Source organism: Chamaea fasciata, unplaced genomic scaffold, assembly GCF_029207755.1.
Source record: "Chamaea fasciata isolate MVZ Bird 193981 ecotype frontalis unplaced genomic scaffold, bChaFas1.0.hap1 SCAF_21, whole genome shotgun sequence".
NCBI classification, from domain to species: Eukaryota; Metazoa; Chordata; class Aves; order Passeriformes; family Sylviidae; genus Chamaea; species Chamaea fasciata.
The window spans coordinates 9,997,735-10,024,569 of record NW_027094106.1 but is presented as its reverse complement, the minus strand read 5'-3'; the positions used below and the strand labels follow the sequence as shown (position 1 = coordinate 10,024,569).

Below are 26,835 nucleotides of genomic sequence, written 5' to 3'. Positions count from 1 at the left end.
GGAGGTCATCCCAAAAGGACCAGGGAGCATTGCCTGGCCGGCCCTGCGAGCGGCTGCCTGCAGAGCCAGTGCCCGAAATATTTCTGTCTCTTTTATACATTATATATCTCAGCTTTAAGCACTGGCAGGGACGGAGCATTGGAGGCTGAAGCTCCAGTGTCAAATCAATCCTGGCTCCCTCGGTGTGCCCAGGTAGAACTTGTCATCTTCCAGGTACTTCAGAGAAAGCTCGTTTTACCGAAACCGTGTGAATTGACGGTGTAACAGATGCCTGAGGAACCGTTTCTGCCCTGGCCGTACATCAACTCACATTTTGCTGTTCCTAAACCAGCCCAGCCCTCAGCAAAGCCCCCAGTCCAGGCTTAGCTGGGATGGAGCTGGAAATAAGAGCAGGGAATCCATGAGACCCCCTCCCTTGGGGGCTGTCCTGGGAGCACCTCGGCATTCCAGCCAGTCCCTCGGGGTGGATCAGGGCAGGCTGTGGCTGCACAGTGTTTGCAAACACTTTGGGTTTGTTTTTTTTTTGTTAAAAATCCTAATTGACCTCAATTAACTGTCCCTCCTCTCCGTGTCCGTGTCCACCTTCTCCCCACGCAGAGTCTCTCTGGATGTCCGGGCAAGACAGGGCGAAGTTTCTGAAGGGGCCCACGGTTGGGTGATCTCATCAGACTTTGAGCACTACATCATCATCACCATCACCATCATCATCATCACCGCCAACGCAAACTGGAGGTGGCACTCGAAGGACTTGGGTTGTTTAAAAAAAAAAAAAAACAAAAAAAATCTCTTTCATCATCTCATGAATCTGCTGTACTATAAAAACAACAGCTTTTAAAAGTATGTATATAAAACCCATTTCTTGTTCGTTTTATTTTCTCGATGGGTTCCCCCCCCAGCCCTCTTTTTAAGCCTCTCCAAACCCACATCTTTTCGTAGCCTTTTTGACATAGTCTCGTAGCCACGTAGTCGGAATTCTTTGTGTATGTAGCGAGAGCCTAACCATAGTGTAACTGTTATATTACGGGGTTTCTTTTCTTGCTTTTCTTTCCCTCCTCCTCCTCCTCCTCCTCCTCCCTCCTTCTGTTTAATGTAGTTATTGTTGCTTAAAGGATGCTGAGATGGTGACAGGAGCCTCGGGCACGGGGGGCTGGCAGGGCACGGGGAGGGGGGAGCAACAGGTTCTCTGGCCCTTCTTTTCCTTTGTGGCGTCTTGGTTACTCTGATTCTCTCTCTATTTTCGGCAATAAGGCGAGGGCGACAAACTTTTTGCGCGTCCTTTTTTTCTATATAAGTGCTTTTTTTTTTTCTTTTTTTTTTTGGTCGTCGTTGTCGTTGAAAAGAGGTGATATAAGGTTGTTTGTTTGTTTTTTTTTTTTGAAATCGCGAGTTCTGAAAAAAAAAAAGAGAAAAAATAATAATTAATAATAATAATAATAAAACGCTGTAAATACGATTCCATTAACTACATAGAAACTATTAAGAAAGAGAAAATACAAACCTATTTTTGTGATGGAGTCAGCCTAAGGCGGTTTCTCTAGGAAAAAGGATGGCAAAAGACAAGGAAGTTGTAGCCTTTCGGAGCGGCTGCCGGCGCTGGCCGGGGGGTTGTGCTGCTGTGGGACCCTCCCAGTTCAGACCAGCAGCCTCGCTCTCAGACGTGCACAGCTTACAAAGGAACAGGCTAGTGGTATTTTTATTTTAATTTAAAACCTGCTTTTCCCAAAACTGATCTAAAAGCTACGATTTTTTTTCCTACTTAATGCATTTACGGTTCAAAGCACACCTTTATTTTGGTTTTAGGTGTTTGGTTTGGTTTTGGTTTTTTTTTTTTAAGTCATTGTTTTAAACTCGATCAACTTGCTGTCCAGTCATTTCAGCTGCTCTGGGCCCCCGTGTGGGCAGAGCAGTGTCCAGCTTGCATGGTTTACTTTATTATCCATCACTTTCTGTATTATCAAATTAGAAAGCAACTTTGGTTGGTTTTGATTTCTTTTTTTTTTTTTTTTTTTTTCTTTTTTTTTTTTTTTGGGAATACCTCAGTGCTTACAAGTTTCACCCTAGAAGCAACGGAAGATTTTAATTTATTGTAGTTGTAAACAGAATTTAAAAGAAATAAAGTATAAAACATCATTGCACTGTGACTGGTAGGGGAAAAACTGACAGTTTCCTATTTGCACATGTTTAATATTTGGCTGTTATATATATGGTCCTCTGTTGGGGGAGGAAACTTATGAAGGATATTTTTTAATTTAATTTTTTTAATATTGGTAAATAGGCCTGCAACAGCAAACTAGAAGTACAACATGGTAGGTGGCATTAAGAACATACTGTAGTGTGGATATATTTCTTCTTTTTTTAACGTAATATTGACAAGTTTTATTAATATTTTTTTAAATTGTTACGTTTATAAATTTGGTACTTTAGGTACAGCCAGTATAAGACACTGAATGCGACATTTGTTAAAAAGAGCTGCTGCACTCCTATTTTTGTAAATTTTACTAACAAGTAGACTAACGTAGACATTCAATAGACAAGGTAGAGCAAGGCATCTTTAACAAAACAAGGCACCATACTGCTAACTGAAAGGAGAAACCTTGTTTTTCTTGTTTTTAAAAAAAAAAAAATCATGCTTTTTATGTAATATTTTAGGTTTTTTTCTTATTTCAGAACAACCAGGTTTAAGCAAAATGCTGGACGCTTTTTAAATATTGAGACTTGATCAAGTAATAAAAGAAATAAAACCGAATTCTTTAAAAAATAAAAAGGTAAAAAAAAAAAAAAAAAAAAACTACTACGAACCAAATTCCCTGCGATTCAGTGTGCCGTCAGGGAATTTTTTATTGCTATTTTGTCAATGTTGATGATGTACTGTACTACCAGTTGGTTTTCCTCTCCATTCCCTGTCACCTCATAGAATATTCTTTGTTGATCATTGTTGTATGTTAATAGTGTATAAAATGGCTTATCTTGTAAGAGTGCTGTCCTGATGGTAGTGTAGTGAATTTCCCCCCCCTCTTTCTCTCTTCCTCTTCTAGTACATATTGGTAGGTGTATCGTAATTAAGGTTAAAAATTTAGATGTAGTTATTCAGATTTAGGACCAGTAAGGATAGAACTTTCTCTTATTTAAAAAAAAAAAATGCTAATAATTTTGGGAAGGTTTTCCTTTTTTTTGTTTTTTTTTCCTTCTCTTTTTTCTTTCTGTGCTTTTTCTTTTTTTTTCCCTCTCGTTTATCATTTTTCTTTTGTTGATCTGATGCGGTTTCAACTAACCAAAGGTCTCACAATGTTAAAAATGCTGGCAAACTCTTAAGGCATTTGTAGATCCCCACCCTTGACTTTGGAAAGGGGATGTGCCATACTACCTTAAATGCTAATGCTAGATATGCAAAACTGGATTTTTTTAATTTATTTTTTAAAAGAGGGAGGCACGGTATATTAAAACGATTTTACTAAGAGAAAAAAAAAAAAACATATTTTTTTAAGAATGCTCAGAAGAAATTGCTAATCTGTGTGAATATGTTTTAGATGTTTATATACCTTTTGAGAAGTCCCAGTGGCCCATAGCACAAATGTCGTGGAATCCAAGATGTTTTGATGTGGCTACCTAGACTAAGGTTCACGTTAGTCCCCCACTCATCTAGAAATCAATTTTGAAGGATTTTTTTTTTTTTTTTTCTCCTTCGTTCGTTTGGGGGTTTTTTGTAAATTTTTCAGCACAGAGGTTCAGCTCCACCTTTGTTTTACTCAAGCCCAGGGAGAGGAGGATGGTGGAACCATGGACCGGTTTGGGTTGGAAGGGACCCTAAAGGCCGTCCAGGGGCAGCCCTGCCATGGCAGTGACACCTCCACTGTCCCCGGGGGCTCCAGCCCCAGTGTCCGGCCTGGCCTGGGACACTCCAGGGACAGAGAGTCCACAGCCTCTCCACACCCTCCCTGCCCTTGGCCTTCCCGGGATGACCATCACCAGGGATGTCCACCACCGCGCTGGCTGAGCTGGGCAGGGCCGTGTCCCAAACCACACCGGGGACATTTCCGAGGAGCCACAAGTGCTTGGGACCCTCCCCCTTCTAATAACCCGAGTCCTTTGTGATCGGCTTGATTAATGCAAAGCCTGATCTGTCCTTTGGGGTTTTTGTTTTTTCTTACACTTCATAAATGTTCATTTTGAGTTGAATTTGTAGCTTGGACTTTAAGGTAGCATGGCTCTCTTTGCTGTAAGTTGATTTTTTTTTTTTTTTCCATTGTACAGCAGCGTCTGCTGGTGAATGTCACACATCTTGCTAGGCTTAGTTAAACCATTGGGTAATTGTGGGTGATAACGACCTGAAAGGTGTTGGGATTTCTTTTCTTCCCCGCTTTCATCTGTAGTGTGAATGAGGGCTAGCGACTCCAGCCACACGTCCCTTCCTGTTTCGTTTCTGCCATTCACTCAATGCAACATAATCAATAATAAAGCAATATAGTTTACTACATTTTTACTGAAGGCCAGCCATGGTTCTGTATGATATTGCATATGAAAAACTGTTTACAAAAACAAAAAAAAAAAAAAGAAAAAAAAAGAAAAAAAAAAGAAAACAACACTAACTCATAGCTGTCTTTTATGCTATGGCGATGTCTCTTGGGTGGAATCTTCTGAATTCTTTTTTTTAGTGGTTTGGTTTGTTTTTTTAAAAGCGACATAGCTGAGAGAGAAGGGAGAGCTGAGGTTTTAGTGTGAGAAGAGACAGGATGCATGGAAGACACACCGGCAGATCCCGGTCTGCACACAGACACTGTAGAGTTTCCTACGTACAGAATCCAGTCGACCCCGTGCGAACACTACGTGAGGAGATTCTGTAAGCTAAAGCAATACTTTAATACTGTAATAAAATTACCAAAAAAAAAATAAAAATAATAATAAAAAATAATAATTTTTTAAAAGAGGAAAGAAAATAATAAAAAAAAAGTAGTTTGAGAAAAGCAAATCCTCGTGGTCGGGTGTCGGCCCCCCCTCCCTCCCCAGCAGTCTGACTGTGTTGTGTGGAGAGCTCGGTGTCCGAGCAGGGCCTGGGGGTCAGTGGGGTCCCCCCGGACCCCCCCAGGCCCCCCGGGCCCGTCTGTCGCGTGGCCGTCGTAGGTAGAGCACCCCCGTCATCCTCTGTCGTACGAGCTCTGAACTCCCATCAGTACTAGGATGCAAGTGAGCATTTCAGGTGGTCATAAATGTACCTAAATAAACTATGGCACAGTGGCAGGCCTAGCCCTTCCTTTTATACTTTAGTATGAACTGATGAGAACTTTGGTAGTGACTTTTTTTTTATATATATACATATATATATGTATCTATATATATCAAGCATCTTTCAGGTCTCTGTGTATGGCTTTCTGAAGCCCTGTTGTAAAATACTATGTGGATGGGGGTCTCTCACATCACAGATGTGGAAAGTATAATTTTATATTTGTATTTTCAAATAAATAAGTTTGTGAAAGGTTTCCATCCTCTACTGTGGTCCAGAAATCAATGTGTTTGTCTGACGAAAAAATACAATAAACTGTTTTGAACAGATCCGTGGAGTCCATTTCATTGGGGGCGGGGGAAATACTTATTCCTGTGGGGTGAGATCAGCCCCATCACCCCCAAACTCATCACCTTGTTGTCCCTCCTGCTCCCACAGGGTGGGCAGCACGTCCTGTCCCCCTGCCCAGTGTCCCAAGGCTGGTCCCTCATCCTGTGCCCTGCCGGGCACATCTTTGGCATCAGCAGCACTCATCCTGTTTCCAGGAGGGGCACTGGGTGGCCGAGTGTTTGCAATCCTGCTGGATAAATTCCCAGTCCCCCAGAGCGTCGCTGTGTGCTTTCCTCAGCGGAGTGACGGCTCTCTCTGCCTTCTCACCCTCTCTCAGCTCAGATATTCCGCCAGAGGCCGTTTCCCTTCGGCGCTTGGCCTGGAGCGGAGCCAGCTTCCCCCCAGCCCTCCTTTAAGGTTGTCAACATTCCAGGATGAGCCAGGTTCCTTTCCTGGGGAGATCAGGCTGAGGGAATTGGGCAGGGACGGAGGGGATGCTCCAGCCCCAGCAGCACCTACAAAACTTCCCACTCCCCCGGTCCCTCCGGGGCATCCGTCCCCTCGGGGGTCCCGGTGAAGGTCAGCGCACCGCAGGATGCAGGACGGGCTCTCTGGAAAGCAGTCAACACATCAAGCCCTTAATGGGATTGATGATTAGTGGAGCACCGAGGGGAAAATTAGATTAGAAAAACAAATGAAAATAATTTCGGAAGTCATGTTTGTTCGGGGTGGAAGGAGCTTCCACTGCGAGGGCTGCAGGAAACGATTTGACTGCAATCCAGAAGAAAAGGAGCGCGGGTCTGGAGTACATTAGTGTGGTGGGAGGCCGGGAATAGCAGCCACTTAACCCTGTCATTCAGCAAACATTAGTGAATTATGAGTGTATTATACGTGGGTGATGTGTTTTGTGCAAAGCCCGCGGGCCTGCTGTAGCAGCGCTGAAATGGGAGTGGGGGTCGGTGTCAAAATGTAAATTTTTATACCAGCTCTGGAATAAAAATAAGATTTTGTGTTCGCCTCCCAGCTACTGAAATCAAATTGCAGCCGAAATCAGAGTTGTAAAATAAGCAAAAATTTCCCTTCCCTGTCAAATTAGTGCCCCAATAAAGAAAACAAGGGAGATGAATGTGATTTACTTCCTCTCCCTCCTGTCATGAACATTCATGGCCGGGCTGTAAGGACGAGCTGCGGGAGGCCCCTGGGGCCAGTGGGGTTGTGCAGTGGGGTCTTCGGGCACCCAGCCCCTGCTGTGGCACCCATGGGGCAGGCGAGCCCCTGCCACATCCCATCCTGTGCCCCTAATCCTGCAGCTCTGACGTACCCCAAGCCACAGGTGGCTGTCCCAAAATCTCGGAGTAAATCCCGGGTTTGTTAACGTGCTTGGAGGACTTGAGCACCCTCCGCTCTTCGGCAGAGCCGCGCATCCTCCGCCGCGCATCTCGAGGCTGCAGTTCAGCAGCAGAAACCAAGCCAGCATTTATTAATTACGAGCTTAAGCTCTCTCCCTTTCACGGCTATTTACGAGGGCCGCCTCATTGCTAAAACAGAATAATAAAACAGAGGGGTTTAAAGCTCATTTGTTCCGCTGGGTACCAGTCCCTGCGGTGGCACGAGCCCGGATGCCACCCAACCTGAGAGCGCTGAAACCCTGGTGGCGATGGAACCCACCCCGAAAAAAACCCCACTCCTCTTTACCGTTCTGCCTTCCATTATATCAGATGCCGTAAGAAATGAGCAATTCCAGCAGCTCCGCACGGCGAGGGCTGCGCTTTGCAGCCGGTCACGAGGTGGTGGCAGCGCCTGGCTAAGGAGAGACACTTGTAATTCATTAGCGCTTCGCAAAGGGCACCGGTACTTGACTCCGTTTGTGCATTAGGCAAAGGCTGATTCCTGCTATTTACCTCCACGGCAACGGCTGGAATTAGCACGGAGCAGCTCCCGCGGGCCGGGCTGCCTGCATCCGCCGCTCTGCAGGGCAAACAGAGCTGATCGGAGAACCATGGAATGGTCTGGGTTGGAAATAACCTTAAAAACCATCCAAGTTCCACCTCCTGCCGCAGGCAGGGACACTCTGCACTATCCCAGGTTGCTCCAAAACTCATCCAACCTGGCCTTGAGCACTTCCAGCTTCCCTGGGCACCCTGTGCCAGGGCCTCTCCACCCTCACAAGGAAGAATTCCTTCCCCGTATCCGATCTAAATCTGCCTTCCTTCAGCTTGAAGACATTCTCCTTGTCCTATCATTGCACTTGTGAAACTAAAATCTCTTTCCAGCATGAGCGGGAGAACCCAGTCCTCACTATATCCCACGGTGGCAGCGATCCCAGGTGCCCAGCCTGAGCTTCCCAGCATTAACAACTCAGCGCTGGCAGGGTCAGGGCTGCCGAAACTCGGGCACATTCCCACCCGCTGCTGCGTTTCTGGCAGCCCTGGGGCCAGCCGAGGTCCCGGGGACAGTGTCCAGCCCGCAGCCTGCTGCTGCCACTGATGGCTGTGACACACGCGGTGGCACCGGCCCCAGGAGCGGCTGAGAGGAGCCCGCGCACCGCTCCCGCTCGCTAGTAATTACTGATTAAAAACTAGTTAAAAAGCCAATGAAGGCTGAAACGTGCATTAACCGGGTGACCCCGCCTGGCGCCAGCCGCGGAGAGAAGGGAGCGGGGCCGGAATCAGTGTCTCCATCGCTTGGTGACACCCAGCAGGGATCTGTCACCTCCCGCATCCACAGAGCACCAGTTCTGCTGCGACATAAACATCGGCAAGAATAAAAAAGCAGGAGAAAGTCCCTGCTTTTTTCTTTTCTATGCTCACAGCGCATTTTGGCCACCAAAAAAAAAAACTGCTCAGGATTTATACAGGGCTTTACCTCTTCAAAGCGGCAGTTTCTTCCTCTCAGCCCCTTTCATCCAGACATCCAAAGTGCTTCCTTTCCTATCGGTCCTTTCACAGCCTTTTGACGGGTGGGGAATTCCTCTTTTTTAACCTTGAAAAAGCGAGCCTGGCTGGGCTGTGAGCTCCAAACGCTCCTGACTGGAGGTGGAGCCGAAGCCAGGTGCCATCCCTGTCCCTGTCCTGCTTTGCCCCAGCAGCACCTGAGTTACACGGCCTAAGCTGGGATGCTGAAGGGGGATGAGCAACAGGAGGGGTGCAGCACCCAGGGCCGGGCTCAGCATCACCTCCCGGGCCCGGAGCCGCCGGTACCGCCCCGCCGGTGCCGCTGGAGCATCATCGCTAACCCGCACACGGCGGCCCCAAGGACACGGCGGCCGAGCTGTCAATATTGATAGTCGTGACACTGTGTAAATGCAACCTCCCCGCTCCGTGCTGCGCCGGGCCCATCGATCCAACAGCCCGGGAGCGGGGATGGCAGAGGGATGGACACGGGGAGGTCAGCGGGGAGGACATGGGGAGGTCAGCGGGATGGACACGGGGAGGTCAGAGGGATGGACACGGGGAGGTCAGCGGGGAGGACACGGGGAGGTCAGCGGGGAGGACACGGGGAGGTCAGCGGGGAGGACACGGGGAGGTCAGCGGGATGGACACGGGGAGGTCAGCGGGGAGGACACGGGGAGGTCAGCGGGGAGGACACGGGGAGGTCAGCGGGATGGACACGGGGAGGTCAGCGGGGAGGACACGGGGATGGCAGAGGGATGGACACGGGGATGGCAGAGGGATGGACACGGGGAGGTCAGCGGGGAGGACACGGGGAGGTCAGCGGGGAGGACACGGGGATGGCAGAGGGATGGACACGGGGAGGTCAGCGGGATGGACACGGGGATGGCAGAGGGATGGACACGGGGAGGTCAGCGGGGAGGACACGGGGATGGCAGAGGGATGGACACGGGGAGGTCAGCGGGATGGACACGGGGATGGCAGAGGGATGGACACGGGGAGGTCAGCGGGATGGACACGGGGATGGCAGAGGGATGGACACGGGGAGGTCAGTGGGGAGGACACGGGGAGGTCAGCGGGATGGACACGGGGAGGTCAGCGGGATGGACACGGGGATGGCAGAGGGATGGACACGGGGAGGTCAGCGGGGAGGACACGGGGATGGCAGAGGGATGGACACGGGGAGGTCAGCGGGGTGGACACGGGGAGGTCAGCAGGGTGGACACGGGGAGGTCAGCGGGGTGGACACGGGGATGGCAGAGGGATGGACACGGGGATGGCAGAGGGATGGACACAGGGAGGTCAGCGGGGTGGACACGGGGAGGTCAGCGGGGAGGACACGGGGAGGTCAGAGGGGAGGACACGGGGAGGTCAGTGGGATGGACACGGGGAGGTCAGCGGGGAGGACACGGGGAGGTCAGCGGGATGGACACAGGGAGGTCAGCTGGGAGGACACGGGGAGGTCAGCGGGATGGACACGGGAAGGTCAGAGGGGAGGACACGGGGAGGTCAGTGGGATGGACACGGGAAGGTCAGCGGGGAGGACACGGGGAGGTCAGTGGGATGGACACGGGGATGGCAGAGGGATGGACATGGGGAGGTCAGCGGGGAGGACACGGGGATGGCAGAGGGATGGACACGGGGAGGTCAGCAGGATGGACACGGGGATGGCAGAGGGGTGGACACGGGGAGGTCAGTGGGGAGGACACGGGGAGGTCAGTGGGGAGGACACGGGGAGGTCAGCAGGGAGGACACGGGGATGGCAGAGGGATGGACACGGGGAGGTCAGCGGGGTGGACATGGGGAGGTCAGTGGGATGGACACGGGGAGGTCAGCGGGGAGGACACGGGGAGGTCAGCGGGATGAACAGGGGAATGTCAGTGGGGTGGACACGGGAAGGTCAGAGGGGAGGACAGGAGAAGGTCACACCCGGCAGGACACGGGAGGTCACGGCGCATCCCGGCCCGGCACAGCCGAGCCTCCGGGGGCCCCGGGCCCCGCACACCCTGCGCGCTGCGGTTCCATCCCGCACGGTAAAAACGAGGCTCCGGTGCCACCCGGAGCGAGGGGGAGGCGGTGGCGGTGCCCCAGCCCGAGCCCCGGGGCCGCTCGAACAATGCTCTGCCATTAGCAATCAGAATATCCGCGCGGCCGCTCATAGAAAATCAAGAGGCAAAATAATTGAGTCAATAGCGCTGCCAAAGGATTGCTCCTTCAGCCCCATTCTTGTGCTAACAATCCTCCAGCAGGGCTGAGGATTCAAAAGCTTGGAGAATCAAAAAGGAATTGATTTGATTCAGAGCTTCAGCCCGGGCTGTATTTAACACATCATTTTTTGCTTGCTCTACATAGAATAGAAACTGTTTGAAGGCAGAGGGGCTGGGGGAGAGAGACAAGGGAGCGGAAAGCACAGGAGCAGCAGAATATTCTGGATTTGCTGCTTCTCCAAGAGCGGTTGGACCCACAGTGGACCCCTGACAGACCCTGGGGACCCACAAAGAGACACCCCAGGGCTCCGAGTCCCCTGAACGAACCCGCCCAAAAAGGGTGGGATTCCCAAATTCCCAGCGGGAGCACAAACTCCCCGCAGGCTGTGCCAGCACTCCCTTTCTGCTCCCCTCCAAACCACCCTCTCCGGGATCCTGCAGCATCCCAGGGAGCTCCTTGCTCCCAGAAAAACTCCCAGGGTAAAACCTCCTTGCACTGGGAAGTCTCTGTCAATCATCTGCTTTTTGGCAAACACCCATTTTTTCACGTTTTCGTGAAATACACATTTTCATGATATCTGTAATAATTTCTGGGAGCCTTTCTTGCCCTTCCTGCTTTTTATGTGTCAAAGGGTCAGAAAAATCCTCATCCAGCTCCAGCATCCCGCCAATGAAGACAAACCGGAAAATGCAGAATTTCCCCAGATTCCATTAAACAACGTGAGGGCAATGACCACTGGGAGAGGATGAGCAACAAGAACAACCCCACAGTCCCCTCCAAGGCTGCTCTGCAAACCACACATTAAAACACCAGCAACACCGAGGCACCTCAGAACACCCCGACTCAAACACTTGCAGAAAAATCCCAATTAACTGCGGAATAAAACCCACTACAAAAACCAGTGCCAAGAACATCCCAGCAAAGCCATTTCTCTGCTCATTGTGAGGCACATGAAGTTCTTTTAAACACTTTTGGGTCGTTATACCCCTCACGGAGCCCAGCTGGTGGCTGCTGACACAGCGGGGACCCCCAGACCCCCACCCAGGCAGCTGATCTGATGTGTTGATGAGCAAGTCATGTCGCTGTAATAAGGAGTGTTTATTTGAATAATAAGGTCAGGGAGTTAAGTAGTTGGTATTCCACTCGTAGGAAGCAGTTTGCACAGTGTCACTAATAATTAAAGGGTTTTTTTTTGACTAATCTAGTTGCTCTTCCTAAATATACTCCACTCTGTTCAAGAAACTCATCAAAGCAGCGAAGTGATCTTCGAGGTTATTAATCTCCTTTGCTCCACAGCTGGAGCAAATTTATTTGCTTGAATTAGCATGTAATAAACTTATAATAAAGCTGCCATATCCCTCGCTTTAGAGGTATAGTTTGTGTAATGGGTAGTTAAATCTAGGTAATGTAGCCGTGGGCTTTGGGCTCGGGGAAAAGGGGAAAGGAAAAACCCAACAGAGTGCTGTGTTATCCCCAGCACAGGCCTTCAGTGGGATTTCTCCCAGGCCAGGAGAAGTCAAACTTTTTGGAGCCCGGTGGGTCAGATATTGAGCAGAAATTCCTCCCTGGGAGGGTGGGGAGGCCCTGGCTCAGGTGCCCAGGGAAGCCGTGGCTGCCCCTGGATTCCTGCAAGTGTCCCAGGCCAGGTTGGACAGGGCTTTGGAGCAGCCTGGGACAGCGGCAGGTGTCCCTGCCATGGCAGAGGGGTAGAAATGGATGATCTTTAAGGTTCCATCCAACCCAAACCATGCCATGATTCTGTGACTGCCATCAGCAGCCCCTCTGCCATCCTCAGACCACCAGGAACAGCTGGTTTGTTTAACAGATCTCACAATACACCTAAAGAGGGGGCCCCACACACCAGTGGGTACCTTCCCTGGCCACCAAAGGACGATTAGTCCCAAAAATCACCCTCAGGGCTGCCCAGGAGGGGTGAAACCCCAGCCCCACTCTGTGCAGAGACCCAGTGGAGCAGCACTGGACACCCAGGAGCTGCCAACACCAGCAGCATCCACAGGTTTGGGATATTTCAAATAGGGCTGAGCTTGGCTCAGGGTGTCCAAGAGAGAGGAATAATTTGCACCAGTTCACAAAGCTGAGCCTTTCTAGGCTGCAGTTTCCCAGGAATAATAAATCCTCTCCCTTCCCCTTCCCGTGGAGCACTCCCAGCAGCACGGCTGGGAATGGGCAGATGGAGACGGATGTGGCAGAAAGCAAAGTTCAGCTGCACAGGGAGGACTGGCCCCCACCTCCTCCCCAGAGGTTATTATTCACAGAGCCCGGGTAGTAAATAATTTTTTTCCCACTCTCCATTTCAGCTCTTTTCTGTTCCTGCTCTGCGCCGGAGCAGGGCCTGGGCATTAGCCAGAGGTGTCAGAGGTGTTAGACAAGGTATTAAGGAGGTGTCAATGGTGAAATAGCTGGGATTACAGTAAAGTCTAAATAAGGTGTAAAATAAAACCAAAGGTGATAAAGTCGTTGATAAGAAAAGCTGGAGAAAAATAGGAGTGCAATTATTTTTCATCCTGCTTGTTCACTCTCACAGTGCATTATCTATGGCTTTGCAAAGACTTAAGTGAGATTTTTTTTTTTTTTCCCCCCTAGTCTGTGGTATTTTCTGCAGGCAGCACCGCAGCTCCACGGCCCTTGCGGGGCAGGGGAACATCCAGCACCTCCACACAAACCCACACCTGCCCGGGAGATGCTCCTTCCTCCTCCTCCATCCTTGCGCATCCTTCCTGGGGAAGAGGAGGCGCTGGTGGGGTCCCCGCCGGGCTGTCAAACGCAGCTGTCACGGGGCAGGGACTCACCTTCCCCGGCAAGAGCCCATCAATCACCCCGACAGCCCCTAATCAGGCGGACGGAGCTCGGCGGAGGATGGAGAGAGCTCCAGCTCCCCCTCCCCGGCAAAACCGTGCGAGGAGGGGGAAAAAAAAAAAAAATAATGCAAGAAATTACACCGGATGGCAAATCAACAAATTATCTCTGATTACTATCCGGGTCTCCCAGCCTCCTCTTCCTCGTGCTCATCAGCTCTGTCTGCTGAGCCGTCCTGCCCCTGCAGGGCTCATTCCTGCCTGCAGCCCCCACGGGCAGCACCCCGGGGCTGCGGGGGGAACCTGCCGGGACCCCCTCGGCAGCTGGAAGCTCAGGGGGACACCCAGAAGGAGGGAGGTGCCTTTTCAGCAGCCAAAACTCTGCGAGGATGCAATGGCAGAGCTCTGCCTGGATTCCCTGGCTCTGGGCTCTGAATCTAGTGGCCCTTTCTGCCAGGCACAAACCAAAATGAGGGGTTTTTCCCAGAAAAAAAAAAATACAGGGGAATAATTCTGGTGAAGAGGGGGAAAAAAAAAAAGTTATTTAAAAGCACGTTCATCTGCAATTCTCCCAGTGCTGTGAAGGGTTATTAACTGATTGGATTTCATCACATCCCACTTCGCTGCTGCAGAGGCTGATTGTCCCGTATTTGCATTTCTCTTGGACAAGCAGCAATCCTGGCCCCCACGGTGGGCACAAGGCCATGCCCCCTGGGATGGCAGCGGGAGCTCAGCCCCATCCCGTCAGGATTAAACCACCAGGAACAGCTCTCTCAGCACCCCCGGGGGCCGTGGTCACCCAGGAGCACCTTCCCCCTCGCTCAGAGCCAGGAGCAGGGAAGCAGCGCCATTTCAGATGTGAACTTTCCAGGGTTAATTTGTTTTGGTTCTTCCAAACGGCACGGAGCTGCCAGGCAGGCTGACATCACCCGGGAAGGCTTTGAAAGAAATGGATGAACACCAGCAGCAGATGGATGTGCTGGCCAAGAGCAGCCCGGGCGAGCTCAGGTACACGAGCGTGGTGTTCCTTCCCTGCTTATCATCCTCATTAATAATGTCTTTGCTCCAAACCCATTTCCATCACCGAGGCTTTGCAGGAAGGACCCCGGCACAGCTCAGCCGCTGCCTCAACCTTCTCGCAGAACAAGCAGCACAGTAAGGGAGATTAAAACCCATCAGAAACCAAGGGGCTGTGCTTGGGCAGAGTGCTGAGGGGGTGGCAATGCCAAGGTCCCAGGCAGGGGGACAGGCTGGATCCCAGGAGCTCCCAGAGCTGGGTCTGGGGGCCTCACGCACAGCTCTCATCACTGAACATCACCTGGGCTGGGTTCCTGCTCTGATGGGAGCATCCCAAAGCCGAACCCTGGGGCTGCAAGCCCAGCCCCAGCAGCTCCTGCTCCAGTCCCAGCTCCAGGGGAGACGAGATCACACACGTGATAAACCTGCATGTCGCTCTGCTCATCCATCAAAGCCTGCCTCCTTCTCCATCCCCAGACCTAGGGATGGGAACTGCGCACGGGCAGGCTCAGGTGCCAGCTGGGCAGGGACAAACCCAGCCCATTCCCACCCCGGCCATCGCCATCCTCTCACCTGGGAAGCACGAGTCCTGTAGAGTGAGGCCAGTGGGAAAAGCATCTCCTCCCCTTCCAGGGCAGTGGGAAAAGCATCTCCTCCCCTTCCAGGGCAGTGGGAAAAGCATCTCCTCCTCTTCCAGGCCAGTGGGAAAAGCATCTTGTCCTCTTCCAGGCCAGTGGGAAAAGCATCTCCTCCCTTCCAGGGCAGTGGGAAAAGCATCTCGTCCTCTTCCAGGGCAGCAGAGATGCGCTGCAAGTGCTGATGACAAACTTTGGGGTGGTGTAAAGCCCACAGAGATGTCACAGCTCCTGTCCCCAGCATCCCCATGGACGCTGCCTTCATCACTCAGCTCTGCCAACTTGGTTTCTTGGGCAAGAAGCGCTGGAAAAAACCAGAAGTTAGTGTTTAAGAGGCCAGTCAGCGCCTTGTTTGTCCAGGTTTGTATCAGCCAGGCCTCAGCCAGGCCATGGGAAGGGCTCTGTGGCAGCGCAGTGCCAGCCCGGCGGGGTGTGACCACCGCCGGCCGGGGTTGTCACCCAGCACGTCCCCAGCCCGACACAGGCACAGGCAGAGGGAAGCAGAGGTTTTAAGTGGCTGATTTACATAGTAATCTGCACGGGGAGAGGTGTTCGGGGCACTCAGCCTTCATCAGAACACTTGTCATATTTGTGCTTCCATTTGAAGGGGGAGGAGAAGGGAAACGAGTCCTTGGGGCTCTGCACGTGTTTGTTTTGGTGTGAAAGCAGGGACGTGCTGCAGAAAATCAGAGCCAGGATCCCATCCACAGGGAGCCCAGCCCAGTCCCACTGCTGCCTGTGCCATCCGGGGTCTGGAGCTGAGCAGAAAATCACCAACATTAAAGTTTCAATAAAATCTCTGGTGCCACTGCATGGTTGCAGGGCTGGAGGCTGAAGTCTCACCTATGGGTGCCCCAGCTCCTCACCAACACCTCACCCACGGATTTAGCAAAGCATTCCCACTTTCATTTTTTCCTTTGATGTAAAAACTTTCATGTTTACGAACAAATCTGTCACTACCGTATGCTGTGCTCCTTCTCCATACATGAAACAGGCTGCTTTCAGGCTGCTTAATTAGAATCGAGCAAAGTCTGAGTAGAACAATTAGATAATGGGGAGGAAGGGAAATCTTTACCCCCATATGAGCAATGACAGGAGTTCCCTTCTCCTCACAAGGGCTGCAGAGACTGGCTGGATTGAGGGTCAGTTCTGTGGCTGCCTCGAGAGAAAAGCTCAATTGTTTTTTACACAGCCAGGTGCAGGGGAGCTCTGGCTGCACCCCTGGACACTCAGTTTCCATGGATCCAGCATTTCCAGCTCCAGCCCGGGGCCCAGCCTGTGGTGATTGCTGCCTCCAGCACCTGAGCCAAGGCAGAGCAGCAGTTCCAGCCCTGCCAGCTCCCATCAGCACAGCCAGGGCCACCAGCAAGCCACCGAACCAGCGACTTCACCCGTCCCTCTTGTGCCTGCAGAGCATCCCAGCCTGCTCTGGGAGAGGAGCAGGTGACAGCCGGAATTTGGGGCAGGGAGGAGACACCCCAGCCTGGCTCCTGAGGGTGGGGATGGCAGTGTCCCCAGGCGGGCAAGGGACACAACCTGGGGGTCTGCAGAGTTTCTGTTAAAATTCACCCAGTTTGAACATCAGAGACTCACAGAATGGTTTGGGTTGGGAGGGACCTTGAAGATCATCTCATTCCCCCCCACGGGCAGGGACACTTCCCACTAGACCAGGTTGCTCAGAGCTCCATCCAGCCTGGTCTTGAACACTTCCAGCTCCAATCCTGGTGTCCCTAAATAGATCTGCACCACTGCCTGTCCTGCAGGGGCACGTGGAGGGTGCTGCCCCCCAGCCTGGAGCACACAGGCAGGCCCAACACAGAGCGAGGAACAACCAGGATGCCCTGGACACACCACAAGTCTCCCTTCCCAAAAAACACGTCAGCTCCTGGACCACAGCAAAGCACCAAAAAGCCCCCAAAGAGCTGCAGCCCATCACCGCCAGCTGCCTGAGCCCATCAGGCCAGCCTGGCACCGAGGGAGCAGCCGGGGTGATTAATATTGAACATCAACAAACAAAACAATTGAAAAGTCAACAGTTTAGGGGAAGAGGGGGCTGCCACAGCCCCGCGGTCCCGAGGATTAGTTTAAATGTGCAAAATGCCATCTCTCTAAATAATCAAACTCCACTGCTGCGACTCGGAAATTGCCACCCACGGCTAAAGCTCCAATTTTAAACGCATCCTCAAGTCAATCTTTGTAAATTCCACATTAAATATTGATCAGCCCCAGAGAGGGCTGGTGCTGCGTGTTTAGCATAGAAGTGCCAAGTTCAAACAGTGGTGGCTGGGAAGGGGAGTTTGCCCGGATCCCAGCCCAGGGCACAGCAGTGGCTCTGCACCAGGAGCCAGGGACATCTCCAGGGGGAGGGAGGGATCACCAGGGTGGCACAGCTTGGTGCTGCCACATCCCACCTGGGGGCACATCCCAGGGAACCTGCCTGGCTGAGCAGCACGTGGAAACACACAGAGGAGGACAAGGAAGCATCCCCACTGAGGGACCCAAAGCACCAAAAGGAATATTTAAAGATGACACAGCAAGGGAGGAGACAAGCACTGGTGCTTCCCCTTCTAAAGACACCAGCTCCAACCGTACTCCACGGCAGCAAAGAGTGCATGCCCAAGAGATTCAAGGTACAGCATCAGGGTTGGTCTGGTTCCCAAATTCACACCGTCACTGGAGGGCTCCGAGCGGGAGGTGTGAACCACCAACATCCCCACAGATCCCACTGGGAAGGGGTTTGAGGAAAACATGATTGTTGGGCAACCATCCCTTCTATTTCCAAATCCTCGAACATTGTGCATGTGTGTATATATATATATGTGTGCCTGGAGTATTATGAAATCATACTTGAAACCCAGATTCCAACTCCATTTCCCAACCACTCGTATAAAATTTTCATTACAGATTGCTGCCCTGCAGTGGAATCAGAGGGCAACTTTATTAGAGGCTGCCTGGCAGCAGGAGAATGAGCCAGTCAACAGCTCCAGATATTCCTCTGCAAGATATGGCAGAGTGCTGGAAACGGAACAGATTATATAAAAAAGAAAAAGTAATTCAGAGCAATTTCTAGTAAAGAGTCAAAGAACCATATAATTCAACATTTATATAGACAAGGCTTCAAGGGAACTCTTAAAAAAAAAAATAAAGGAGGACGAGGTAACGGTAAAACAACTCCGGTTTGATTTTTCCTCTTCTTTAAATTTCTTTTTTAACCTGCCCTGTTGGTTTGTGCCACCCTTGGCTCTGGCAGCACCTGCAGGGCCAATTCCAGCTCCCAGTGCCTGCCTGGCTGCTGCTGCCTCCCCCTCTCCCCACCTGAGCCAAGGGCAGCTCCTGCTTTTCCTAACAAACCCACCAGCCAAGCATTGTCCTGGTGTACAAGCCAGGGACGATCTTCCCCAAATGTGCGCACATGCAATTTTCCCCTTCCTCCTCCTCCTGCCTGGCTCACTTTTGGTGCTATAAAAAGAGCAGAGGAGAAGACAATCCTTTTTCCCCGTGATTAATTAGGGCGGGAGCGGGCCCGGGGCGCCGGGACCTGCAGCATTTCCAAGGTGCTGCAGCTGCAGCCGGCCCCGTGACTCTCCCCCGCCGTCGTTTGTCATCTCCTGACACTGATAAAGAGCTGCTCCAGCGCCGTGCCTTTGCGAGGGAACATATCCATATCAAAGCTGCTTGGATCATCCTTTTGCAAAACTATCTGCTGCATTTTTCTGGCCTAGTTTCCCTCCCGATCTCCAGCTCCTGTTCTTTCCCCTCCGTGAGCCCCTGCAGCAGCAGAAGCAGCAGCACCCCAGCCTGCCCCAGCTCCCGAGGCTGAAGGCTCCTGGGGAGAAAAGGAGTCACTCTGCTTCCACCTGGTCCAGCCTGGGGTCTCTGCAGAGCCAGACTGCCTGGGTGCACCAGCCAAAAACACTTCTGCCGCCAAGGATGCCCGCGGTGGGATGAAAATGTTTCTGCCTCACTCTCAGGCAGCACCTGACAGGGCACAGAGCTCCTGGGATGTGGGGATGGAGGTGCCACAAGGCTGTACCTGGAGCTGCAGCTGAAAACGGCACCTAATCCTCAATATCGCCTCGGGTCGCAGTGTGTGGAGGGGAAAAGCAAACACTCACCTCCCCGGAGGTGCATCACAGCTACAGGAGCAACTTTGTGCAGCCAGAGCATGAGCAGAGCACTGAGAGCCATGGGGGAAACCATCTCCTGCCTTTCCAAGAGAGCAAATCCCACCTGGACCACCCAGCAACCAACGACAAGGAATAACAACAAGGAACGGCTGCTTTTTTTTTTTTTAAAATCCAGAGATGCTTTTCTCTCTGTGATGGCACTTCGAGAAGAGCTTAATGAACAGCATCTCCTTGGTTCTGAGAGGCACAGGCGGGCCCGATAACACCACTGATTCATTAGCATCCCATCCTGTCTGCAGCCCCCGTATTCCCCAGCCATATGGCCAGCACGGTGTGCTTCCAAAATCTGGGACATCTACAAAGGCTTTATCACCAGCAGCCATCACGCTGGAGTAGCCTGTGGTTACATGGAGATGGGGAACATCTTATTTCAGGATCTGCTGGGTGTGGAGGAACACGGCGTGGACGGGGGGGGGACGACAAGGTGACTTTGTGGGACGTCAGCGTCCCTCCTGCTGCAGGCAGGGTTTTAATCAGGATCACCCTGAGCAAAGCACGTCTCCAGAGTGGGTGCACACCTCCAGCAGGGACGTGCTGCCTGCCCAGGTGGGAGCCACAGCATCTGCTTTTATCTCCCACCAGATAAATTCCCCACGAGAGTGAGCAGAGCTCCCAGGGACCTCAGCCAGCCATGGAAAACAGAGTGCTTCTCCCCAGCCCCACCAGCAGCAACATCTGGGCATGGCATTAGGTGGCCAGAAATAGATGTTCGGTGACCCAAAATAGACATTGAGACACCATATGCAGCCTCTGAGAGCAGCAATCGGCACAGGAGGCTCCTGGCTCTCACCGAGGCACCAGGGGGAAGGAGCCCCCAAAAATAAGTGGGGGGAACAGCAGCGCCCCGAGGTGCCAGCAGCCCCTGGGGGGTTTTGTGGGCCTCGGTGGAGGAGCAGGGAATTTGCAGTGGTGCATTTGGACCAGCCCAAAGAGCTGCTGGCCCAGGGATGAGTCCTTGGAGACCCCAGGTGGCATCTCCCACCCCTCCTGAGACCTGCTCCTCCTCTCCCAGCACCGTCAGGAGCTCCCAGCATCTCACCCGTGTTTCCTAACGAGCCAAAAACTCCTCGCTGACCTCCAGCTCTGCCTGCAACTCCGTGGGACCCAGCGGGAGGGTCCGTGCTCCCTCTGCATTCACCAGCCTGTGTCAGCAGTTTGTTATGCAGCCCTGTGGGTTCTTTAGTTTAAAAATAAAAAAGAGAAAAGAGGCGTTTTCAAAGCTTTAATGGCTTTGAAAACAACACGGAGAGTTCTCTTTACTGCGGGAGAGGTTAATGATCTCCCTCTGCTACAGAACCAAACTGGACATCATAATAAATAACCATAATAAGATATAAAGTATCACCCGGAGCCTTTCAGCGCACGGAGCGGGTAGGAGTTGGGATGCATTCCCATTATTCAGACTAACTGCCAGGTGGGAAACGTTCAGAGTGAAGGCAGTCAATTAAAAAAAAGAAAAGCGTTACTTAAACAGAGAGGGGCTGGATCTTATCCCGCCTGCCACGACCCTGTCACGGTGCCACCACAGCCCACGGTGGGCCTGAGCTCCAAGGGACACACTCACAGTGACTGCCAGCAGGTGCGGCAGACACAGAACCAGGGAATGGGATGGGCTGGGAGGGACCATAAAGCTCATCTTGCTCCAACAGCCCTGTCAGGGACAGGGACACCTCTCACTGGAACAAGGCCCATCCCTGGTTGGGTTCAGAGCCCAGGAACCCCCTGCTCACCCCACAGCTGCTCTGCCCCATCCCTGGTTGGGTTCAGAGCCCAGGAACCCCCTGCTCACCCCACAGCTGCTCTGCCCCATCCCTGGTTGGGTTCACAGAGCCCAGGAACCCCCTGCTCACCCCACAGCTGCTCTGCCCCATCCCTGGTTGGGTTCAGAGCCCAGGAACCCCCTGCTCACCCCACAGCCCCATCTGCCCCATCCCTGGTTGGGTTCACAGAGCCCAGGAACCCCCTGCTCACCCCACAGCTGCTCTGCCCCATCCCAGAAGAAATGTTTCACTCTTCCCAGAGCCTGCCATGACTCCATGAGTCCCAGGATGCCCAGGGGGACCCAGACAGCGAAACCTCCATCAGAAACACCAGCAGGGCAGTGACACGACCTTACAAACCCCGGGACAAGGCGGGGTGACAGGGCAGCTGCCCCCTGCCCTGTGCGGGGAGCGGGAGAGATCCATCACAGCCTCGGGAGGAGCCCCCGGAGCGGGGCCGGGCAGGGGAGGGCTCGGAGTCGGTCTCACAGGGCATTAATCACCTTTCCTGAGGCTCTGCAGCCTGGACAGACCTATTAATCAGCGGCGTATCAGCCCTCCAGGCCCCTTTGTGTGGGTCCCTTCCCATCACAGCCAGATAAGATTATCAGTGACGAGCGAGACACCCATTGAGGAACACCTGACTGGAAGAATGGGATTTTATTTTACTTTTTTATTTATCCCCCTGTCTCAAAGATGAGCTGTTTCTTGTCTTGTCAAACCACATCCTTTTCTTGAAAGAACCAGCTTTAAGAATCCAATTTGTCAAGCTGGACAATCATTTGAGAATCCATAAAAAGCCTCGGTGACTTTATCAAAAAAAAAAAAAAAATCAGAAGGTTTTAAATGGTAACTGAAAGGGATTTGAAAATAGGTTGAGTGGCCTACATCAATTAATCTTCAGAGAGCCGGGGCTTTGTGAAGCTAGAGTGGCAGAGAAGTGTCAAAAACTAGTTACTGGGCTTGAGGAGATGGAAGTTATCGATATTTCTCCTCTCCTTTTTCCCTTTTCCTCTTTCTCTGACTCTTCAGAGCACAGCGAGGCAACATCCCCCTGCCACAGGGCTCTGCAGAGCTGGGTGGTCGAGCCAAGAAGGGGCAGGTGGTCAGGGCCACCCTTCCCTGGTGACATTTTCCCACCAATTGCTGCCAGCGCCAGCCAAGGAGGGCCAGATGTGCCCTGCCACCAGGGCTCTGAGTCTGTCCCTGTCACACGGGCACGGGGACAGCCCCGGGCACAGCCACCAGACACTGCTGGCACACACAGGTGGCTCAGGAGTCCCGAGGCAGACAATTCCGTGCTTTGGAATCTGCTGCTGAATGATTTCTAGCCCAGGGTGAAGCCTGGGCAAGCTGAGGACCCAAAAAAAAAAAGCTGTTTTCATGAACACGGACCTCAGGATGGGCTGGGAGCAGAAGGGGCTCGGGGTATCTTCCCCTGGGATGGGGAGGGGACAGAAACCACGGTGGCACCTGAGCATCCCCAGCTCCATCACCAGCCACTGGGGAGGGAGGAGAGGAGGGCAGGAAGGGATAAATGCACTCAGCTCAGCCTCGGGGCCCCGACACGAGCCCTGGGGGCTGGCAGGGTGAAATGGAGAAGCCGGGAAACGAGGGATTTGCCCGGGCAGAGGCAGCCCTGGAACGGGGGTGGATGGATGGATGGATCTCCCCACCCGCCTAACCAGGAGTGGGACAAAACAGATCCCCAGGGAGCAGCCCCGAGGGGACACCTGGATGGAAACCACGGGCTGGACTATTTACCAGGCAAATAAAGAGCTCGGGAGGAATCCAAACGCTGAAAAGGGAAGGGCCACGCCACCGCCGCGCTCCGGGATGTGAGGGGCTCCAGATGGCTCCGCGCTTTAGTGCAATAAAAAATTTAATCTGACAGCCAAGTGTGGGGCTGGAGAATAATAATAAGACAAATAATTTCCTTAAAAAAACCCGAAAGGAACCTAACAGCTCAAAGATATCTTCATTTGCTGCAAAGAACAGAGACCATCAGTTATTTACTGCGGTTGGGAGCACATTCACGAGCTCTCAAACGGTGTTTTGTTGCAGAAGCATTATATAAGGACACTTTCCTCAACCGGGGGAAATAGATCTGACTTGGAACTCGGCCAGAAGGGCCGCAAGTTCGGGCTCTGAAGCGAAGGTGATAACTTTACCAATTAAATATGGATGTGATTTTTCCCCCCCCCCTCTCCTTCCCTGGAATACTTTTGCACTGCCATTAGGTGATGATATAAAGACACAGGCCTCCTGGTGCAGCTTAATTGCTCCTATATAGAAAAATGATGAGCTCGGTTGCGCTGCACAAGGGCTGCTGTGGCTACTTGCTGCCTTTATTAATAGGTGATAGCGACGTGTGTTTAATTCTTCTGCCCAAGGAAAAACAGGGAGACAGCAAAGCCCTGCTCAGCAAACACCTCAGCACTCCCTAAACTGCTCCACTGAACAGCGAGGGGCTGAGCAGAGAGTTTATATTTAATCGCACACTTAAAGTGTTTTGCTGAGTTGATGCTCGGTGCAGGGGAGACAGGATGCACTCCCAATTAAGTGATCTTTTATTCCCCTATCCTTGTATTTTTCCTTTTTATTGATACACAGCTCAGATAATCCTGTGCTTTGCAATCAGCTGCTGAATGATTTCTAGCCCAGGGTGAAGCCTAGGCAAGCTGAGGACCAAAAAAAAGCTGGTTTAATGATCATGGACCTCAGAATGGGCTGAGAGCAGAAGGGGCTCTGGGATATCTTCCCCTGGGATGGAGAGGAGGCAGAAATCACCTTCAGCAGACAGGGATGAGCAGGGACACCTCGCTTAGAGGCGAGCAGGAGGGAGTTCTGCAGGGCAGAACATGAGGAGCTGGAAAGGTGGCCAGAGAATGCTGCCTGATATCTAATATATTAACGTCATTGTTATCATAGAATCATGGAATGGTTTGGGTTGAAAAGGGACCTTAAAGGTCATCCAGTGCCACCCCTGGCACGGGCAGGGACAACTTCCACTGTCCCAGGCTGCTCCAAGCCCTGTCCAGCCTGGCTTTGGACACTCACAGATCTGGGGCAGCCACAGCTGCTCTGGGCAGCCTGTGCCAGCGTCTCCCCACCCTCACGGGGAGAATCCCTTCCTAATATCCATTTATTACTATTATTATTCAGCCTTTGGGAAAGCAGTATTTACTACTGCAGGTTTCCAGTCTTTACTTCCTCTGCAGCCACTCAGTCCCTCCTAAAACTCCACATTTTCCTCTGCTTTCTAACAGTCTCTCTAGGAAGATGTTGCGGTTTGTTTGGGGTTTGGTTTTTTTTTAAGGGACTGAGTCTCTCGCAGAAGTAATTGGGGAGCCACCCTCCCATGTGCAGGAAAAGCAGGGGCTGCAGGGGATTTGCATTTGCTCCTGCCGAGGTTCTGAAGGTTGAGTTTCATCCCGCAGAAGCTGCGGTGGGCGCGGGGGGAGCGGAGCAGCGGGGAGAGGCCGCCGCGAAATTGATGGCAACAGAAAAAGCCGGAGGTACAAATGGCTTGAGAAAAGGCGTGATGAGATGTGACTGCCCTGGGTGCTGGGACCGGAGAGAGCAAAATGGGAAAAGACCACCTGGACGACGAGAAAATGCTTCTGATTGCTCGGGGGAAAAAAAACGGAGTTAAAGATCATTGGAACGGACAAGGCAATCTGGCGGCGGCGGGATTGATTCCAGGGCGAGCCGGGGCGGGGGCTGCACCCCCGGGATGCCGGAGAGGAGCATCCTCGGCCGGGGGGGCACAAGGCTCCTCCTGCCACGGCAGCCCCAGCCCTGCCCTCCACAAACCACAAAACTCAGCCCCAGTTCAGCGCTGGGGGAACGGGCGCCTCCCTGCCCAGCACGAGCCGACCAGAGCAATTTGGGGAAGCGCAATTCAGGGGTCACACAAGTTTTTTGGGTGGGACAGGCCCCCGCATCTCCCCCAGTCCGAGGACCTCGAGGCCGGGTGATGCTCTGTGCGCCCCGGGAGTTGGCGTGCCCCGGGCTGCGGAGTCACGCTGCCGGAGGTTTTCTAAAGGTTATGCAAAGGTTACCAGCCGATTGACGTGCCGGAGCGGCACCGGCTCTGTTCGCCTCATTTCCAAACCCGAAGGCCACCGGGCAGCTCCCCCCGCACATCTGCACTGATGATCCCTCCGTCCTGCAGCGCATTCCAGCGCTGGGGTGAGGGCAGAGATGGAGATAACAGTAATGATGTATCCATTTCCTCTACCTTGGGCGTTTTTAAGCCATCTCATCTCAGAAATGAGCCAATTCCAGCGGTTTTTGGTTTTTCTTTTGCACGATAACCTGTTGGGCCCTCTCAGCCACGGGCAGATGGTGGGGCTGTATTCACACATCACCTCGTGCAGCACCAGGCAGGGCTGGGACCCCACCACTGCTCCGTTTCAAGGTCACAGAATCACTGAATGGTTTGGGTTGAAAGGGACATTAAAGATCATCGAGTTCCAACCCTCTGGGAGCACCTGGATTCCTCCCTGGAAGGGAGGAAGGAAGGTCACAGACTGACCCAGCTTTCCCTCACTGATCTGCCTGACACCCTCCGAACTCCTGGGACTCCAGAGGGGAGGCAGAGCCCCAGGAAGATGATTTTGTTTGCTCTGCGTGCTGAGCAAACCTGCAGCAGGTTCTGGGGCCCAGCCTCCAGCTGTGGGATGACACCGAGCGCAGCACAGGCAGAGAGGGACCCTTGCAAAACAGGCACAAGACGCATTTCTTCAAATGTCCCTTCTCATGTCATTAATTATGTCTCGGGCTACTAACCACAAGCAAATTAGGATGATTTCCTTCCCAGCACCACGAGCCTGAGGTTTGCTATTCCCTTTCTCCCAGGTCTTCCATTAGCCTTTATAGATGATTTCCCTGTCAGGCTTCCCATGCTCCCTCACAGCCTCCCGGCATTCCAATCCACCCTTATTGCAACTCCAAGTGCTCCACTAATTCCTCTCCTCGTGTTGCAATTTCACGTTCCCAAATATTGGGTGTAATGGCAGCAGCGCTCCTGCCGCTGCCTCCAAATTAAATGAGCCGGGAGGAAAAACATTCCGAGACGTTTCCAGCCCAGCCTTCGTGGTTTGAAGGGCGTTTTAAAGACAGGGAACAAAACCTGGCTCCTGAGGATGCTCACCAGGATTTAACCACCAGGAATTGCAAACGGGGGTTGGAGCAGAGCAAAGAAAGGGGTTAGGAAGATGGGACTTACTTTTCCAACCCTCCCACAGAGCAGGGCTGGTCACCTTGGCTGTATTTTTGGGGTCTGGAGAAAATAAAAAGCCATCAGCATCAAAAGGTGGGCTCAAGTGGTCTTTTTAACCCAAAGAATTGCAAAATCAAGCGTATTTTTTTAAAAGCTGCTGTTCTGGAGAGCCCCTCGATAAAGGCACAAGGAAAGCACCTGGGGAAGAGGCTGTGGCACGACAGAAATTCCCCCCGGGGCCCCCCATGCGCCCACCCGGCCCCACAGTGCCAGGAAGGAAAACAAACAGCGGCAGAAAGCAGAAAACTTTTTGTCTCTCCGCTGTTAATTATGATCTTACTTTGCACGAAGGAGCTGTCATTCAGGCGCCGGTAATGGATCGTTTCTATTTCAATTCTCCCTCCACCCTATTATCTTTTATAAAATTCCGCCAGGCCGGTGATGGATTGATAAGGGCCGGTCCCGCCGGGAGCTCGGCATGGCTCTCACGCACACCCAGCTCCTGGATCTTTTTAAATATTTCAGTTGTTTGAGATCTTTATTTCA

The 26,835-nt window shown here is 52.3% G+C and overlaps 1 protein-coding gene and 1 long non-coding RNA gene across 10 annotated transcripts in view; one reads left to right on the top strand and one right to left on the bottom strand.

Annotated features, from left to right (window-relative positions):
• MSI2 (musashi RNA binding protein 2) overlaps positions 1 to 5,483 on the top strand; it is a 210,045-nt gene extending 204,562 nt beyond the window's left edge. For all 9 annotated transcript variants that reach the window (XM_066202004.1, XM_066201999.1, XM_066202000.1 and 6 more), the window contains one exon: positions 598 to 5,483. Coding sequence is in view for 1 of the 9 variants with exons in the window: in XM_066201996.1 (XP_066058093.1) it covers positions 598 to 639 (42 nt within the window). In the remaining 8 variants the exon portion in view is untranslated. The remainder of the gene's footprint in view (positions 1 to 597) is intronic.
• LOC136299961 (uncharacterized) lies at positions 1,293 to 26,835 on the bottom strand. Its single transcript, XR_010723603.1, has 3 exons — positions 26,630 to 26,835; positions 15,054 to 15,419; positions 1,293 to 1,389 (listed from the first exon to the last, which is right to left on the bottom strand). It is a non-coding gene; the product is annotated as an uncharacterized lncRNA (long non-coding RNA).